We start from the raw sequence: 20,974 nt of genomic DNA, 5'->3' as shown, positions 1-20,974 counted from the left end.
TCAGTTTGTCCTTACTCTGTGTGTTTCAGTGTATGTGTGTCAGCTTGCGTATTGTGGATCTGTGCTACCTAATAACATCTATAGCACGTCTTGATCTGTCTTCTCCCAGCCTCCATATTGTCTGTACTCTGTGATGCTCCGGGAGCACTGCTCACTGAAAATGGCTGCTGGAGGCTGAGTGTTGCCAGGCTGACAATCATGATGGGAAGAGAATGTCCTCTGTTTTGTGTCTTTGTGAAAGAGCGAGAGAGAGAGAGAGGTTCACATTATATGAGAGTGTGTGTGTTCATGAGAGAGTGCAAGACACAGTGGATGAGAGAGATGTGTGTATCTGTTATACTAACTCCTCCCCTTCCTCTCCTCCAGAGCTGGCCCCCATCCTGCGGGGGCAGGTGGTGTCGTAGCTGGAACAGGACCCTGGCCCACCCCCCCCACCGAGGCTGAGCAGATCCAGGCTCTGATGGCTGCTGCCAATGGTGAGTTTGCTGCCTACATCTCCCAGAAATCCCCTTGCCTTCTCTGTCTTTAGCTACCTCACAATGTTACCTCAGTATACGAGAGAGAGAGAGAAAGAGAGACTTTGTCTTTCTTTAATGAAACATTCTCATGTCATTAAAACCTCACCACCATCCCATTAAACAATAGTAAAGGGTCTGTTATCCCCCCACCTTTGACCCTGTACCTCCTTGTTAGCCAAATAGCCAACTTTGCCCGAGCAAACATAAAATTCAACAAAACACATTTGGCCTTTTCCTTTTTTGAATACCTGTACCCCATTATAAACATCCCAACAGTAAAAAACACCCCTAACCTCTCACACAGACATTTCAACAGAGACATTAATGGCATTAACCTGGCGCACACAGAAAACACACGAATCACAATTTCTCTCATAACACAGAAAGGACACCCCTGCCCAACTACTGGTTCAATCTGTGCCAACCAGCTGTTAGTGGCCAAGGCTCCATGAAGAACCCTCCACTGGAGGTCCCCTGACCTCTTTGGTACTGGGGATTTGTAGAGCCCCCTCCATCTAAAATCCACCATACTCTCAGCCCCACATAGCCCCTGCCACTGATGTGCCTTCACTCCTGTTAGGCTCCTAATGTTCCTAACCTTAACGCAGAGGTTGTAGAGGGCTTTACCTCCCACACCCTCAAACTCCCCCAGGCTCGGAGTGTTAAAATCTAACAAGACCTCCAGACCCCCTTGCCTGTCCCCAGTCTCTGCCATCACCTGCAGTGGCGAAACATTGGTGGCTCCTCCCCCTTTGGCCGCTCAAACACCCCCCCTTACCGGCAGCCAGTTTATGCCAAAGGGAAGATGCCACCAGGTTGTTGATTATCAGCACCCTCCCTCTATATGACACTTGGGACAGGAGCCACCTCCACCTGGCCAGTCTTGACACCACTGCCTGTGACAGCCCCTTCCAGTTCTTCCTCACGCACCTCTCCGAGCCCAGGTACACCCCCAACACTTTAAGCCCTTCACAACCCCACTGCAAACCCCCTGGAAGAAGAGGAGGTGCCCTATCCCCCCATGCCCCACATACCAGAGCTTTGCTCTTGCCACAGTTTACCTTGGCTGATGAAGCTCCCTCGTACACCTTCAGACTAGTCTCTAGTGCCTGCATATCCTGACCATCCCTGACCGTCAAAGAAACGTCATCTGCATATGCTGACACGGCTATGCCTGTCAACACACCCATGCCTGTCCAGCACACTCCCGGCAGTCTCCTACAAAAAAGGCTCAATGGCTAGTGTATATAACGGCCCCGATAGAGGGCATCCTTGTCTAATGCCCCGTCTCATCCAGACTGGCCTACTCAGCCCCCCTCCCACCTTGACCATACACGACGTCCCAGCTTACAACATCTTCACACTGGTCAAAAAAAAACTTTTCCCAAACCCAAAAACAGACATCACATTAACTTCTCTAGGATAAGGGGGCAGCATTTTCACTTTGGAAGAATAGCGTGCCCAGAGTGAACTGCCTCCTACTCTGTCTCAGATGCTAATATATGCATATTATTATTACTATTGGATATAAAACACTCTGACGTTTCTAAAACTGTTTGAATGATGTCTGTGAGTATAATAGAACATATGGCAGGCAAAAACCTGAGAAAAAACCCAAACAGGAAGTGAGAATTCTGAGGCTGGTCGATTTCCAACCCATCGCCTATTGAAATCCCAGTGGGATATGGATCTGTTTGCACTTCCTACGCCTTCCACTAGATGTCAACAGTCTGTAGAACGTTGAATGAAGAAAAATCAAGAAAAGTTAGGACAGAGCCCTCCACAACAAACTCTCAAATTCCAAAAGAGAGAGAGAGAGAGAGAGAGAGAGAGAGAGAGAGAGAGAGAGAGAGAGAGAGAGAGAGAGAGAGAGAGAGAGAGAGAGAGAGAGAGAGGAGAGAGAGAGAGAGGAGGAGAGAGAGAGAGAGAGAGAGAGAGAGTGAGAGAGAGAGGAGAGAGAGAGAGAGAGAGAGAGAGAGAGAGAGAGAGAGAGAGAGAGAGAGAGAGAGAGAGAGAGAGAGAGAGAGAGAGAGAGAGAGAGAGAGAGAGAGAGAGAGAGAGACTGAAGTATCTCTGTTCTCATCTGAGGACTGATGGTGAGATAGAGATCTCTCTGCCACGGGGTAGAACTACAGAGAGAGCCCTGTTGGAGAGCAACATCTCAGGCACTAGATTCTAAGTGCATACAACTTTGTTAGATCAGAGTGGCAGTTGATAAGGAAACAACACATCCTTCCTGTGTTTGCCTCCATTAGGACAAACTGAGATAAATGCTGCCAATTACACATGTGTAGAGCACAGTGTGATTCTCTACAGTCCCTGTGTATGAATGAAGCAACACAGAGGGCTATGGGACACAGAGCTCTTTGTTTCAATGCTCCCCAGCTGCAGTCACTCAGAAACCTGTGCACTGCCTCTCTCTCTATTACCGTGTGATTAGTCAGTGTAGCTAATCCTCAATTCTAAATTATATTTGATTATATCTGAATGTGCTGTGTGAAGTTATTTACATCTGATCTCTGTGTGAGAGAGCGGAGGTTCTATATGTTGTGGGGAGGGGAGGGGCTGGCAGGCTCAGAACAGAGTGCTGAGCTGGAGCTGCAATGCAGTGCAGCAATGACTCTCAGTGAGTAACGAGTCACTCTCTCTTCACAGCAGCACAACACACCCAGCTATAACACTCTCTGCCTCCCTCCCGTCTCTCTCTCAGAGGTGAGTGAGGCGACTGCGACCCTTGACCCCCGCTACAACGCCCAGTTCCCCATGCAGCATGTGCCTGATTACCGCCAGAACGTCTACATCCCCGGCAGCACGGCCACCCTGACAGCCAACCCCCAGCAGATGATGCCCCAGCAGGCCCTGCAGGGCCCGCCACAGGCCATGCCCCAGGTCGATGTCCCCAACGCTGCCCAGACCCCCGCCAGCAAGAAGAAGTCCACCAAGAAGGACAAGAAGTAAGCCAAGCTAACACCAAACCCAATCACCATGGACACCAAGACCCTTTACACCCATACTGCAGAGCGTCCTCCCTCAATAGAAACCTTGATCTTTATTTTTCTTATGCCATTCAATCTGATAGTTTAATCTGATAGTTCAATCTGATAGTCCCAGCGTTGTGGATGTAGTGAGCATATGTCAAAATGTTGGTAGTGGGCAATTGCTGTACTTTTACTCCTATGGTCATCACAGCCCACTTCAGGCAGAGGTTATTGGTTTGTGGTGTATGTGGGGTGGGAGGGGGAGGAAGAGCAGAGAAAAGAAGAGGGCATGAGCTGTATTTTGGATTCAGATAGATTTCATGTACCTGGAATTCATGTAGTGATCTAGCTCTGCATTATACCATTCTAAAGAAAAAAACATCTGAATGTTTGTTTTCATTGAAACTTTTGATGTTTCTCTAAAATGCAAAGTAGTTGCTTCTTATGACGACATGAATTACACGACCTTCTTGTTTATTTAGAGAACTTGCTTTAGCTCTTTAAGGAATGGAGTAGACAAGACATGTTGCATGATTCATCCTAAGGATGAAGAACCACTGAAGATAAGCCTACATACATTTGAAGAAAGAGGCTAGCTCAACTTTGTCACAAAAATACAAATCTCATGTGAGAATGCATACCGTGGCATTAACATTTTGAAATGTAAGGTTCATTGTAGTAATATGACTAGTAAGCATAAGAACAGATTCTGATTTTGTGTTACCTTTAATGGTGACCATCAAAGTATATCCAGCTGCTTTTTAAAATCTTGTCCAAGCAGGATTCTGTGGTAACTTAGATCATTTATCCACGATTGTAACCTTTTTCCATCATTATTGGTAGAATCCTGTACTGCATTAAAACTAAACTTTGTTTAAATAATGTAACAGTGTAAAGGTGATGGATCAGTGTTTTATAAACTTAGAACCAGCATTATTTCGATATTGTATCAGCGTTGTTGTAACGTTGTATTAGCGTTATGCCGAGCTGGCCCAGTGTGACTGGCTCTGCACTGTGGCCCTCTCTAAGGCTCATAGACAGAGTCCTGTGACCACGACCCCAGGGTTGTGGGTTACGGTTAGGGTTAGACAGAGTCCTGTGACCCCAGGTTTGAGTGTGTTAAAGGCATAAGGAGGGGAAAGGGTGGACAGTCTCTGTCCTCTTGCCACATGTACAGTATCTCTTTGGCTATGACAGCCTGTAAATGTGCTCTAATCACTTCTTCAGCCCAGACCACAGGTTCAGTACACTACAACTCCAGACACTGCAGGACGTTCTGTAATGGACAGTTTACAGGAGCCTCTGTAGAAGCCTTGTTGTGCGTTCAGGGCAATATCAGGACCATGGACAGAGACCACCTCCCTCTCCTCTCTTAGAAGCAGTCTGGGGCACAGAGAATGTTTTCAGCCCATCCTTAACCCTGCCAAATCCTCAGCTGCACTGACACTCTTCCCCCATGTAAATAAGACACAGCCAATCTGAGAGAGACATCACTCTCTCACCACAGCCACACTGCTGGCTAGTACTGGAATGTTTAGAATATTTTTCAGGAAACAAATCTGATAACATTTTTTTTTTTAAAGAAGTGGTTAATATTAAATGTAGTGGTGTAGTGACTAAGATTTGAGCAAACGGACTCGTCCAAGCTGTAAATAAAACTAAAACTTTCAAAAGACAGTCGTAGCTAGAGGCTTGTGAAATTTTTTGTGCATATTTTTGTGTTTTCCCTCTATCACTTTCTTTCTTTGGTTACACCAAACTTTACATTTTAACACATTACACCTACATGTCTTTTAAAGTGTGATTCCATTTCCCTGCACTTCGTCCTGTGTTTGTGATTTTGATTAATTGTTTATGCTACTGGAATGCCACCCTTGCTCATATGAATATAAATATGTGTCTTCTAATCCTCTTTATTCTATTGTATTATCTTCCGTATTAAAATGCTGTTACACTCTTATTTTATATGCAAAAATTTATACCGCTGTTTATTTCTTTATGGTTTTTGTTTATTCTCTGCTCACTGACATTTACAAATAAAAATCTGTTCTGATATGATGTCTGTGTGTGGCCGTCTCTTTAGTATTGGTTTGTTTTTTTACTGATGAATGATGCTTTGGTAGCTGGTAAGAGGAAGGGGATTAGCATAGCTAATGGCAGCGTCCTTATTGGAGCCTGTCTGTTGGAGTTGACTGAACTGGAGCCATGGCTCTAAGTAATCCAGTCTTTGTTCAGCACAGTTCAGCCACAAACGATGGAGTGGAGCGGGACCCTAATCCTGTACCACACCTAGTCTTTCCCTCTATATAACATTTTAAACCTCAAACAAATAGTCTTTCCCCCTTTATAACATTCTAAACCTCAAACACCTAGTCTTTCCCCTTTATGACATTCTAAACCTCAAATGCCTAGTCTTTCCCCCTTTATAACATTCTAAACCTCAAATGCCTAGACTCTCCCCTTATTGACATTATAAACCTCAAACGCCTAGTCTTTCCCCCTTTATAACATTCTAAACCTCAACACCTAGTCTTTCCCCCTTTATAACATTATAAACCTCAAACGCCTAGTCTTTCCCCTATTCCCCTATAGCTATTGTGAAATAGCACAGTTACAAGTGGAAATCAAACTGGATGGACAACAGAAATAGAGGAAGGACTAAGAACAAACAAGAGAGAACTATTATAAAGTAGACTGTGTCTGTAAAATGTGTATAAGATGTATAAATTGAAGGTAAAAACAGAAATGTTTATCAGTTTACTCCAATTGGAGGATTGGTGGTAGGGTTTGCGGGGAATAATAATAAAGGTATACTCTTTAAAAAAAGTATGTATGTCTATGTAGGTATGTGTATGTATATATGTGTATATGTATGCATACGTGAATGGATATATATATTTACCCCAAAAAATATGGGGGATTGGAAATGATGCAGACAATTACATTGGAAGCAACATTCTTTCCGCAATATTAAGCTGATCCACCCCCCCAAATAAAAAATAAAAAAATAAAAAATAAATTAAAATAAATAAATAAATAAAAATGCCTAGTCTCTCCCCCTTCATAACATTCTAAACCTCAAACACCTAGTCTTTCCCCCTTTATAACATTCTAAACCTCAACACCTAGTCTTTCCCCCTTTATAACATTCTAAACCTCAAACACCTAGTCTTTCCCTTTCTGTCATTCTAAACCTCAAACACCTAGTCTTTCCCTCTTTAGAACATTCTAAACCTCAAACACCTGGTCTTGCCCCATTATGACATTCTAAACCTCAAATGCCTAGTCTTCCCCCTTTATAACATTCTAAACCTCAAACACCTAGTCTTTCCCCTTTATGACATTCTAAACCTCAAATGCCTAGTCTTCCCCCTTTATAACATTCTAAACCACAAACACATCGTCTCTCCCCTTTTATAACATTCTAAACCTCAAATGCATAGTTTCCCCCCTCTTAATAACATTCTGAACCTCTGTGGTAACTTAAATAATTTTATACCCGATTGTAACCTCTTTCCATCATTATTGGAAGAATCCTGTACTGCATTAAAACTTTGTTTAAATAATGTAACAGTGTAAAGGTGATACATCAGTGTTTTATAAACTTAGAACCGGCATTATTTCGATATTGTATCAGCATTGTTGTAACGTTGTATTAGCGTTATGCCGAGCTGGCCCAGGGTGATTGGCTCTGCACTGTGGCCCTCTCTAAGGCTCATATACAGAGTCCTGTGATACTCTACCCCCATGTAAATAAGATACATAGCCAATCTGAGAGAGAGACATCACTCTCTCACCACAGCCACACAGCTGGCTAGTACTGGAATAGTTAGAATATTTTTCAGGAAGAAAACATTCTCAACCTCAAACGCCTAGTTTTTCCCCCTTTATAACATTCTAAACTTCAAATGCCTAGTCTCTCCCCCTTCATAACATTCTAAACCTCAAACGCCTAGTCTTTCCCCCTTTATAACATTCTAAACCTCAAACGCCTAGTCTTTCCCCCTTTATAACATTCTAAACCTCAAACACCTAGTCTTTCCCTCTATATAACATTCTCAACCTCAAACGCCTAGTTTTTCCCCCTTTATAACATTCTAAACTTCAAATGCCTAGTCTCTCCCCCTTCATAACATTCTAAACCTCAAACGCCTAGTCTTTCCCCCTTTATAACATTCTAAACCTCAAACGCCTAGTCTTTCCCCCTTTATAACATTCTCAACCTCAAACACTTAGTCTTTCCCTCTATATAACATTCTAGACCTCAACACCTAGTCTTTCCCTCTTTATAACATTCTAAACTTCAAACGCCTAGTGTTTCCCCCTTTATAACATTCTAAACCTCAAACACCTAGTCTTTCCCTCTATATAACATTCTAAACCTCAAACGCCTAGTCTTTCCCCCTTTATAACATTCTAAACCTCAAACACCTAGTCTTTCCCTCTATATAACATTCTAAATCTCAAACGCCTAGTCTTTCCCTCTATATAACATTCTCAACCTCAAACACTTAGTCTTTCCCTCTATATAACATTCTCAACCTCAAACGCCTAGTTTTTCCCCCTTTATAACATTCTAAACTTCAAATGCCTAGTCTCTCCCCCTTCATAACATTCTAAACCTCAAACGCCTAGTCTTTCCCCCTTTATAACATTCTAAACCTCAAACGCCTAGTCTTTCCCCCTTTATAACATTCTCAACCTCAAACACTTAGTCTTTCCCTCTATATAACATTCTAGACCTCAACACCTAGTCTTTCCCTCTTTATAACATTCTAAACTTCAAACGCCTAGTGTTTCCCCCTTTATAACATTCTAAACCTCAAACACCTAGTCTTTCCCTCTATATAACATTCTAAACCTCAAACGCCTAGTCTTTCCCCCTTTATAACATTCTAAACCTCAAACACCTAGTCTTTCCCTCTATATAACATTCTAAATCTCAAACGCCTAGTCTTTCCCTCTATATAACATTCTCAACCTCAAACACTTAGTCTTTCCCTCTATATAACATTCTAAACCTCAAACGCCTAGTCTTTCCCTCTATATAACATTCTAAACCTCAAACGCCTAGTCTTTCCCCCTTTATAACATTCTAAACCTCAAACACCTAGTCTTTCCCTCTATATAACATTCTCAACCTCAAACACTTAGTCTTTCCCTCTATATAACATTCTAAACCTCAAACGCCTAGTCTTTCCCTCTATATAACATTCTAAACCTCAAACGCCTAGTCTTTCCCTCTATATAACATTCTAAACCTCAAACGCCTAGTCTTTCCCTCTATATAACATTCTAAACCTCAAACGCCTAGTCTTTCCCTCTATATAACATTCTCAACCTCAAACACTTAGTCTTTCCCTCTATATAACATTCTAAACCTCAAACGCCTAGTCTTTCCCTCTATATAACATTCTAAACCTCAAACGCCTAGTCTTTCCCTCTATATAACATTCTAAATCTCTCACATACCATTAGAGTTAATAAGGTACCTTGCAAACTCAGCATGTAGCAAGACCATCAAAGTAAGTGTGTCTCTGCAGCTCACATATCAACAGCATAGAATGACACATGTGTGGATGAACTGCTGTCTGAGTGATAGATCCCAGTCCTCTATGCTCATAAATCACTGTTCCACCCAGATCAGCAGTTCTGTGGGCTCTTTAAATCCATAGCGCTCTGAATCAGACCTGACCCATTTTCAGCCCACATTTAGTCAACTGGGGAATGTGAAGGCAGAAAAACGTCAGAGAGACATGGAACAGAACAGGGCTCTACAGAGAGTTCGGAAGTAGGATATAAACTCAAAGCCATTTATAGTTATTTTGTCTTCAGAAGACCTGCAGGGGAAGGCGATACCCTAAACTGTGAACACTTTATAATGCCATTATAATGAATTATATCCTAATGACATATTTCAACAACTTACATATGCTTTTAAAATATGAGATACATACATAATGCCTTGATATATACAATAATATGTTGCTTGATTTAGGATCAAATACAGTGACCTTGTTTTGGGCGTTCAGCCAGCAAGCTAATCCAATCAGGTAGTTTGATTCCATCATAAAGATGTGAGATTAAGGACTTCTTAAGGTCACATTTTATGACAATGACAGCCTCCTTTACAGCACAACCTATAAACTTTCATTGTGTAATGAATTCTACATCAGTGGACACAGAGGACGCAGGCATCTCACTGTAGGTCCCACATTAACACTGCCCTGTCTATATATAGCTACAGGAACTGCTGCAGTGGCAGGCACACACTCACTGAGTCACTGGGAGTGACATAACAGAACCCACTCTCCCAACGATATATGGTAGGGGAAGGTGTTAACAATTATTTAACACAGGTTGGTGATACACAATTAGATACAAATATGTCTTATAAAAGCAATTTTTATTATTATTATTATTATTATTATTATTATTATTATTATTATATTAGTTTCAACTATTGTGAAATATTATTTAGAAAACAATGCAATAGACCCCTGTCTTTAGTAAAGCAGTAACATTCATTTCAGAACATTGCTTTCATGCAAGTCATCAATTCCCATACTATTCCACTTGATCTGGCTGATGAAGTAAGCAGAGCACATCTATCTTAATACAACAACAAGGATGAATACCACGTGATATTTCAACAACATCTTTATTACAGTTGTACGACATAAAATTAGCAAAAATCCTCCAAAAAACGATATTTGAATATTCTATACCTTGAAGAAAATAATGCCTCCATTTTCTTAAATCAGATGTTCCCGACTCTCCTGCTGCAGACACAAAATGTCTTCCACCTGACACACTAGAATTACTTCAGTGCTGCAGTGGTTGCCAAGGTAATGAGAGAAAGACTGGAATTTGATGATGCAGATCACAATTTCCTCAGCTGCTCACGAGGCTGGGAATAGAGAGGGGGTAGAGCACATGAAAGACTGTGTTGACATCAGGCCTAAATACATGCACAGATGTTAAATCAGAGGTTCTATGGAAAGTAAAGCGATTGAATGGTTTAATGGAGAGAAGAACACAGTAAGGTAAATGGAGAGAAGAACACAGTAAGGTAAATGGAGAGAAGAACACAGTAAGGTAAATGGAGAGAAGAACACAGTAAGGTAAATGGAGAGAAGAACACAGTAAGGTAAATGGAGAGAAGAACACAGTAAGGTAAATGGAGAGAAGAACACAGTAAGGTAAATGGAGAGAAGAACACAGTAAGGTAAATGGAGAGAAGAACACAGTAAGGTAAATGGAGAGAAGAACACAGTAAGGTAAATGGAGAGAAGAACACAGTAAGGTAAATGGAGAGAAGAACACAGTAAGGTAAATGGAGAGAAGAACACAGTAAGGTAAATGGAGAGAAGAACACAGTAAGGTAAATGGAGAGAAGAACACAGTAAGGTAAATGGAGAGAAGAACACAGTAAGGTAAATGGAGAGAAGAACACAGTAAGGTAAATGGAGAGAAGAACACAGTAAGGTAAATGGAGAGAAGAACACAGTAAGGTAAATGGAGAAAATGTATATGAATGTAAGACTGTTTAGTAGGCAAAACTAATGTTAAGTTCCTTGCACCTATATGTACCATAGATGAGGGAAAATCTATCTCTATCAACTCAGAACCAAACTGAACTACAGTTATAGACTAATAGAATAGAGTTTGTAGTCATCTCTGTTCCTCTCTCTCTCTTCCTCCTCCACAGTCTCACCATAAACACCACAGGAAAGCAACGTCAAACAGCAGGACGGTGTTCTTTCCCCAGAAGCCCCTAAATCCTGGTCCTCGTGTTACCCAATGAAGAAACATTCCCCTCATCAGAGGACTGGAGGGGTTGTTGTTGTAGGGGCTGAGTGAACCAGCCCCACAAACACAGTGGGGTGAAGTTAATCAAATCAAAGTTTATTTGTCACGTGCGCCGAATACAACAGGTGTAGACCTTACAGTGAAATGCTTACTTACAGGCTCTAACCAATAGTGCAAAAACGGTATTTGGTGAACAATAGGTATGTAAAAAAAAAAAAAAAAAAAAAACAGTAAAAAGACAGTGAAAAACAGTAGTGAGGCTATAAAGGTAGTGAGGCTACATACAGACACCGGTTAGTCAGGCTGATTGAGGTAGTATATACATGTAGATATGGTTAAAGTGACTATGCATAGATGAGAGTTAGGAGCTACTCTTGTGGACTACAAAGGGCTTATGAGTGAAATGACGTGGTAATGATATGGTTGAGTTAACAAGAGAGAGACAGATGGAAAGTTGCATAAGTATATTGAAGATACTGTAGTGACTGTTAAAAATATCAAGGGAAAGTACAAAAGAGAAAAGTTAATCATTGCAAGGCTTTGGTATGATAATAACTAGGATGTGAAAAAACACTGTAGCAATTATTTTGATTGCAGTACTCTACATATGTCTAAGTAAATTAAACAAAGAAGTTGAACTATCCCTAAGTTGTTCCTGTTTCCAGCAGGTCTTTCAGCAGCAGCATTCAAGAGTACATCCCTTAAGCAGCTTTAACATGAGTGGTCAGTGAGGAGATGGAGGGGAGTGTGTTAAGGCCTGAATGCGGACTACTGGTGCTGCTGCTGGGAGGTCACCCTCTCCCAGGGCAAATCCCATTCACTGCTCTTCCTAAGCACCTTACAGAGAGTAAGACTGAGACTGATACTGGGACTGCATTAAAGGATCAGGGCAGACAGATAATTATCACAGCCAGCAGCTGCTGCAGTGCTAAGCCTTCCATTTACACACTGTCAGGGCCATTAATCGGCCAATCAGATATGCTGATGCTCTGATAAAATGTATGGATAATGAAAGACATCTTTCTGTTGAGTGGTTTAGATGGGGGGTTGTCTATAGTGCACACTACAACACCCTCCACCCATCTCCACAACAACTGTAATTTAGTATGTGTAGTCTAATTCCTCACTGAACAACCCCCTCGTGGATATTCTGGTGCTTGCTTCTAAAGAGTTTCCATGTGGTGGTTACATCAGTCACTGACAAACATTGAGAGGAAGTGCCACTCCCAATGCCCTTCATTTTACCCTTCCTTTCAATCATGGGGCTCCCCCCTCTTCCACCCCTCATTTAGGAGTGTGCCCAGTAATCTGTCTGTTACCAGGCAGACTTACACTTTTTTTGTCAACAAAGTCGTGTGACTTCATTGGTCATTGCCTGGTGTCCTTGGCAACAGCTTAGTAATGTCTTCCCCAACCCGGCAACACCCTTAACAATTTCACAGGGCAGATGTCCTGTTCAGACCACAGTCTCGTGCCATTGGTCACCCTCCTTAGAAATGGCAAACTATTCTGTTTCCTCTGGTCATTATGGTGAGGAAAGGCCAGCTGACCAATAACACTTGGTGTGGTCATTAATTTAGAATGACCACGCTCCTGAGGACAGTCCTGCCATATCCACAATACAATCTCCATCTGTCCCCAACAAACTATGGACTAGTTTTATTTCTGTCTTAATAGACAACGCATTTATATACCTCCACTTTCACCAAACAATTATTCAATGGTATATACGTTATATATCAAGCGTCATATACTGTTGTTTTGCATCCAGTCTCAATGACTATAATATTAGAAGGAGACGTCCGTGAAAGCATGGGACAAAAAGCATCGTAATGCACAAACACAGGTTGACACCTAGAACGCCTGAGGTCTATCTCATTAGACAGACTGGGGCATGGGCTTGTGTAAACTCCTGGCGCTGGAATAGAAGCAGTGTTTGCTGACACACACAGCGTTGCTGTGGCTCCTTGTTCTGCGAGGCAGTTCGGAAGTCAATTATGGTGAATGGGGTGGGAGAGTTATTCTGCTGGAATAAAGGACTCCATCTGGTGAAGGGCGTGTATGACCCCCCCCCCCCCCCCCCCCCCACACACTTCCATTCTAGCCCCAGTCACACAGTAAACACAGAAGCACAGCCTTCCCTGCAAGGATGTGAAAAACCCCACTGCAGATGCAGTTGTCATGGAAACAGAGGGCTGTCGACTTAGGTCTCCCACCAGCTGAGGATAGGAGGATTGATCATCCTGCAGAATCCGGGTGAGAATTTAAACACAGACCAACAAAATCCTACACTGAGGCTGTGTTTGTGTGAGTGTACACAGAAAGTGTAATAATTGTGTCAGTGTTACATCAGCTCTGCTTCACACTAGAATGCCTAGCAGAGAGAAGCTGAAATCATTATTAGGCATTGAGAGATCTGAGAAAAGAATCACTCTGCTGTTGCCTACCAGTACCACCAGCTCTCTTGGCCTAAGTAAACCAACCAGCCTCCCACTCTCTATACCTCTATTTAACCCTTTTCTATCGTTACCACCTCCTCCTGCTCACTGTGTCATTCCTTTATACGTATCCGTTACTACCTCTCCTCTACCATTCTCTCTCTTCATTTCCTCCCCCTTTCTCCTTCTCCCTGGTCTGAGTCTTCATCCCCCTCTAATATTTATGAAGCATGGTGGTTCTGCAGAAAGGAGTGGGAAAGATGTAGTTCATCCAACATCCAACATCTGCATCCCCCCACTCCCTCTCCACTGTTGCTACGGCAACCCCATCATTCCTCAACCTACATTTGGATTTGTTATCAATGACCTAGACTGTGTGCTGCCTTTGTTCTGAACGATACAGCTACGGAGGAGAGAGGGAGGAAAGAAGGGTTGACCTGTTGTGTAAGCTCCACCTGTGAAACAACATGCCTCCATGTATCTTAAGAACCCTCCACTATCATCCTGATCACCTACCACCTCCCTCTTCACCTAAATGAACAAAGATTGTCAAATTCCATCCGTGACAGTGAATTGGGTTTTCTTTCTCCCCGTCTCTCCCTCTTCTTTAACCCTGCTGTCTAGCATTCTTTTCCCTGTTCCCCAGGAACGAATACATCAAAACAGTGCAACGTCTCACACATGAAGATTACTGCCTCACTTGGCTTCTTCACCTTTCTTCATGACCCTGCTCTACTGTCTAGGTCCACTCTGCCTCTGTCTTCTCCCCGCTGTCTTTGTCCCATGATTCCGTCATTTTATTTGAATCAGTGGACTCCACACACAAGCATACATTCACACTTACATGAACACACAGACACACAGACACATACAACTCACATTGAGAGCCATGAATCACTCATTGTGTTTGTATTCATAGTCATGGACGTGAACACAAGCACACGCCCTGAAGCACAGTGGGCTGGGGAGGAGGCTAGACTACCGGTAGTCAGAGCCAGGTAACTATAGCAACAGACACAGTGAGGAGATGTCATGCTTTCTGATGGCCTATTAAACCATTTGCAGGGTAAATGGGGGAAGGGGGTTTCTGCTAATTCACTGTGCAAATAGTGTTGGTATTTTACAAACGTACATTTTGTTTTGCTCTTTGATGGAACCACGTTGAAACACAATATGTCCACCATGCCTTCCCTCTGCATCTCAATCAACCAGAGATATTTTATTGGGGTTAAGCCTCAAGATTAATAAAATCCTTTGAAGTAATACATTTTTTATTTTTTTATTTTAGTTCACCTTTATTTAACCAGGTAGGCTAGTTGAGAACAAGTTCTCATTTGCAACTGTGACCTGGCCAAGATAAAGCATAGCAGTGTGAACAGACAACAACACAGAGTTACACATGGAGTAAACAATAAACAAGTCAATAACATGGTAGAAAAAAGAGAATCTATATACAATGTGTGCAAAAGGCATGAGGTAGGCAATAAATCGAATAATTACAATTAATTACAATTAATTACAAACAGGCTGTTTTATTTCTAGGGGTTCAATGAGCAGATTGTAACGCAGGTTAAGGTCATCTCCCATTAACAATGCAGACCACACGTCCTTAAGCTTTAGAGTAAATTATGCTGTTTCTTTTTCAATTTTTGATATATTTTTTCACTATTCTATCTTATGTAGTGTTGTTTATATTGTGAGCATTTTGTTGTTTGTTTCTCTAGTAATTTTGCAGTAGTCAATTCTGTGAGCTGTGTTTTAGGTCAATGTGCATGAGCAATTTGTGAGTTTGTTATATATAGGTTGTGCAGTGTTTTCTCTGAACTGAACAGATGTAGGTTGGCGGGGTGGGGGTCAGTAAGAGGATGAGTAGTCAGTAATTTACTAGATAATCATTCAGTCCCAGGAGAAATGAGCTGTTGTTTGTCCCAGGCTCCAATCCTGTTTATCTCCACGTCTTTAAAGCTCCAGATCCATCTCCACTCATCAGGGTGGGCTGTCTGGTAGGGACTCAGCCAGGGCAGACAGAGTGATGCAGGGGAAGACATGATCACTGCCCTAGGCTCTCACATACGTGCATGCAGACACAGTACAGTGTAGTAAACATACAGACACACATTTCCAGTGAGGCATGGAGACTCACTGCCTGGAGGGCTGAGGGGAGACTCTAGTCCAGGCAGCACTGTGACCCATGCCAGTGTCTGTCAGATCAATAACATCAACCAGGGCATCAGAGAGACATGAGAATGCCCCAAATACGCACATGCATATAGTGTTGACAGAGCTGGATTCCTAGAGCTAGAGATAAGGGGGTAGGGAGGGATGAGGGATGGAAGGAGGGAGGAATGAGGGGACAGAACACGTGAGAAACAGAAAACAGATAAGTAGACACATTCTTGTTAAACACACATGCAGACAAAAAGAGACACAATTAGTAAATACTAAATACAGACAGACAGACACATATGCAGACATATCCAGGACCAGATCAACTACTGTATCAACAAAGTACTCTTACTGACAGTTGTGGCTGCTTTGTGTGATGTTGTTTCTACCTTCTTGCCCTTTGTGCTGTTGGCGGTGCCCCAAAAATGTTTGTACCATGTTTTGTGCTGCTATCATGTTGTGTTGCTACCATGCTGTGTTGTCATGTGTTGCTGGCTTGCTATGTTGTTGTCTTAGGTCTCTCTTCATGTAGTGTTGTGTTGTCTCTCTTGTTGTGATGTGTGTTTTGTCCTATATTTATTTTCTCTTTATGTAAAAAATGTAATTCCAGGGCCATGTCCCCGCAGGAGGCCTTTTGCCTTTTGGTAGGCTGTCATTGTACATAAGAATTTGTTCTCAACTGACTTGCCAACTTAAATAAAGGTTAAATAAATAAAATTAAGATATGTTGCTTATCTGGAGATGTGTCTGTGAGGTGTTGAGGGTTCTGATGGTGATGTACGGTGTGTTCTCAGGATCAGCCCATGGTGTAATTGAGGTGTCATGCTGACAGGCGAGTGACAGCTTGCTAAGATTATCTGGCACCCTGGTAAGTCTCAGTGTTAATAAGCATGGCCCTGTGATTCCACGCAGTGTGTTTTACATGCTACTGTGAAATCTCTCATCACTGGCATATGTACACGATTACAGTCTCCGCCACTAACGAGCAGGAGACAGAGACTGACAGTTGTCTGGGTTTGAGGTGAGATCACCCTCAGAACATCAGAACTATACTCAGGGATAGCTGAGGAGAGAGGCTGTGCTATCTGAAAGGTTACTGTGCTCCTATCAATATTAAAAACATGCTAAAATATCTTGTACAATAGTTACAAGATTATATTTGAAGAAGATCGTTATGATTATTATAATGTTTTATTTCGGGAAACGGGGATGAATGTTAACTGGTAGGTGTTGTCCTCCATATTAGCACAGCATCCTTTCTATTGACTTCCTTTAATGGAGGCTATCTTACAGACAGAGGGGTAAAATGTAGATTATGACTCCTTCAGGGGTAACTTGTTCTACCTGGAGACATAACACACCCTCCTCCAATCAGAGGACAGTGGAATGCAGCCCTTCCCCGATAGGTCCACACAGCCCCCTGGCTCATTACAGTATTGATTGGGGGGTTAGCGATGGGGCAGGGGCTGAGGGAAGGAGCGTGTTTGTGTGTGTCTGTTTGGGGGACAGAGGGTGGGGGGAGGTGGGTAGCTGTCTGTCTGATTCAAATCTGACCTGTCTTTTAGTAATAAGAACCAATTATCTTGTTATTTACTGATACAATAGCTAGACAATAGCCTCCAGCATTGCCTGGTTCTGGGTCTGGTCTGTATTCAGAGAGGGCTACAAACCATTTCAGGCATATTGCCTCCTCTGCAGACACTTGAGCAGCTTACAGTATATGACTGACTCAATAAAACAGGTTTTATTTTACGTCTGTGAAAACGTTTTTGTTGAATATGATAGAGTCAACACAATTCTCTCTGTCTGTTTGTCTCAGTGATTTTCAATCAGCCGTCTCTCTCACTGCCCGGCCAGGGATGTGAGTTATCCGATTCAACATTTTCAGAGTTTTACCATTTAATTCCACATCATGGGCTTTATGCATGCACCTGACACCTGGGACCCACCCCGCCTCATCCCCCCAGGGTGTCCAACGGAACCCAGGTACAAAGCAGAACGGAGTGTAGCGCTCCCCCTGTCGGAGTAAATCATGTTTATCTCAGAGAGGCAGCGACATCTTCCAAATCACACTGACACAATGTCACACCTCAGTGACCTTCCAGCAGGGTCAGCTCCCAGGCCTAAGCAACATAAGCAGTCTACTATTAAGAGCAAGAATCATAGAATACATCAGGGGCAATTTCAAAATTTGGTTGTGCATCAGCAGTTTTTCTCTTGCTATGTCAGTCACTGAATTAGCTGACAATTAGCCATGTCAATTTTTAGATTGGTAGTTAGCCAGCTATCTAAACTTGTAGGAATCATGGCCAAATACCGGCAGGGCACGCAGGGCACGTGCCCAAGGGCCCTAACCTCCAGGTGACCCCATTGATTTTGTTAATCTTTCTTCCATTCTTCCACAGATATCATCTTATCTCAGCTCGCTGGTCACCATAGCAGCACCTACCCGTAGCACGCGCTCCAGCAGGTATATCTCTCTAGTCACCCCCAAAACCAATTCTTCCTTTGGACGCCTCTCCTTCCAGTTCTCTGCTGCCAATGACTGGAACGAACTACAAAAATCTCTGAAACTGGAAACACCTATCTCCCTCACTAGCTTTAAGCACCAGCTGTCAGAGCAGCTCATAGATTACTGCACCTGTACATAACCCATCTACAATTTAGCCCAAACAACTACCTCTTTACCTACTGTATTTATTTATTAATTTATTTTTCTCCTTTGCACCCCATTATTTCTGTCTCTACTTTGCACTTTCTTCCAATGCAAACCAACCATTCCAGTGTTTTTTTTAGTTTTTATTTTACTTGCTGTGTTGTACTCACTTCGCCTCCATGGCCTTTTTATATTTTTATTTATTTATACATATATCTGTTTGCCTTCACCTCCCTTATCTCACCTCACTTGCTCACATTGTATATACTGTAGACTTATTTTTTTATTTTTTTCACTGTATTATTGACTATATGTTTGTTTTTACTCCATGTGTAACTATGTGTTGTTGTATGTGTCGAACTGCTTTGCTTTATCTTGGCCAGGTCGCAATTGTAAATGAGAACGTGTTCTCAATTTGCCTACCTGGTTAAATAACGGTTAAATAAAATAAATAAATAAAATCTAATTGCAAAATGTTCTCTCCGTAACATTTTCTCTACGCGGTCAAGAGGAGGGCCACTAAAATGTTTTTCCCCATTGTGGGGGGCCCCCCAACCAAATCTCACTTAAGGCCCCCAAAAGGCTAGAACTGGCCCTGCCTCTCATCTACCAGGCACAGGGTCAGACACACTCACGAACACCTGCACATAGACAGTCACAGACAAAAAATACTATCAGAGAAGTTTAAATAATATCTATTCAATAATTAAAATACGGTACTTAGCAAAAAAAATATTCTCTCTATCCCTTCTGTGAACAAGGAACCATTATAGCTCCTTCTCCCTCTCCATTCTTTCACTGGGCTCTGTTACTCATCTCTCCATTCCTGTTGGAACAGATGGGTCCATCAGAGAGCTTTATTCAGCCATAACTGAATGATGCTTAAATATAGATGCAGCTATGTATTTAATAGAACATCTTCCCTGTGTCTTGGATCAGGGACAGGCAGGCACCATGCTCCTACTGACCTCAGGATGTCATAAAGAGGGAATGTGGCCACTGACCCTGTTTCAGTTCCAGGCATGCTATTGTCTGGTGAAGTCCTACCATTTCAAATCCCACCGTACCTTCTCCGCTGTGCAATCCGGCTTGCGAGCCGGTCACGGGTGCACCTCAGCCACGCTCAAGGTACTAAACGATATCATAACCGCCATCGATAAAAGACATTACTGTGCAGCCGTCTTCATCGACCTGGCCAAGGCTTTTGACTCTGTCAATCACCGTATTCTTATCGGCAGACTCAATAGCCTTGGTTTTTTAATGACTGCCTCGCCTGGTTCACCAACTACTTTGCAGACAGAGTTCAGTGTGTCAAATCGGAGGGCATGTTGTCCGGACCTCTGGCAGTTTCTATGGGGGTACCACAGGGTTCAATTCTCGGGCCGACTCTCTTCTCTGTATATATCTGTAGTAACCTGGTATATTTATGTTTACCAATAGATGGCAGTATTGACTCAAGACGGGGGTTTGCTTCCCGCTATCAGTAGCTATTTCCTATGTCTGCCTATATAACTATGATTAAGAAAGCTTCAGCTAGTTTAAGCCAGGTGCATAAGAGAATGTAATTCTAAGTTACAATTAAATACTAAACCGTACTTAAGTCTCATGAGTCGTAACTCTAAGAACCTTTTAAGGATACTACAATATCAATGATGTCGCTCTTGCTGCTGGTGATTCTCTGATCCACCTCGACGCAGAGAACACCATTCCATATACATCTGGCCCTTGTTTGGACACTGTGTTAACAAACATCCAGACGAGCTTCAATGCCATGCAACACTCCTTCCATGGCCTCCAACTGCTCTTAAATGCAAGCAAAACTAAATGCATGCTCTTCAACCGATCGCTGCCTGCACCCGCCTGACCGACTAGCATCACTACTCTGGACGGTTCTGACTTAGAATATGTGGACAACTACAAATACCTAGGTGTCTGGTTAGACTGTAAACTCTCCTGCCAGACTCACATTAAGCATCTCCAATCCAAAATTAAATCTAGAATCGGCTTCCTATTTCACAACAAAGCGTCCTTCACTCATGCTGCCAAACATACCCTCGTAAAACTGACTTTCCTACCGATCCTTGACTTCGGCGATGTCATTTACAAAATAGCCTCCAACACTCTACTCAGCAAATTGGATGCAGTCTATCACAGTGCCATCCGTTTTGTCACCAAAGCCCCATATACTACCCACCACTGCGACCTGTATGCTCTCGTTGGCTGGCCCTCGCTTCATATTCATCGCCAAACCCACTGGCTCCAGGTGATCTATAAGTCTTTGCTAGGTAAAGCCCCGCCTTATCTCTGCTCACTGGTCACCATAGTAGCACGCGCTCCAGCAGGTATATTTCACTATTCACCCCCAAAGCCAACTGCTCATTTGTTCGCCTTTCCTTCCAGTTCTCT

At 42.6% G+C, this 20,974-nt stretch overlaps 1 protein-coding gene across 9 annotated transcripts in view; it reads left to right on the top strand.

Annotated features, from left to right (window-relative positions):
• Positions 1 to 5,554, top strand: part of LOC129815149 (protocadherin gamma-C5-like) — a 41,865-nt gene extending 36,311 nt beyond the window's left edge. For 8 of the 9 annotated variants that reach the window (XM_055868665.1, XM_055868656.1, XM_055868629.1 and 5 more), the window contains 2 exons: positions 367 to 476; positions 3,229 to 5,554. In XM_055868665.1, the coding sequence (XP_055724640.1) occupies positions 367 to 476; positions 3,229 to 3,476 (358 nt within the window). In that variant the 3' untranslated portion in view covers positions 3,477 to 5,554. Of the gene's footprint in view, positions 1 to 366; positions 477 to 3,228 lie in introns of those variants that run through there. The other variant, XM_055868647.1, reaches the window with a different exon arrangement.
• Positions 5,555 to 20,974: the final 15,420 nt, after the last annotated feature.

The sequence above is a fragment of the Salvelinus fontinalis genome, chromosome 2 (genome assembly GCF_029448725.1).
Source record: "Salvelinus fontinalis isolate EN_2023a chromosome 2, ASM2944872v1, whole genome shotgun sequence".
Taxonomy (NCBI): Eukaryota; Metazoa; Chordata; class Actinopteri; order Salmoniformes; family Salmonidae; genus Salvelinus; species Salvelinus fontinalis.
Note: the sequence above shows the minus strand (reverse complement) of the source record. Positions and strands in the feature narration are given on the sequence as shown.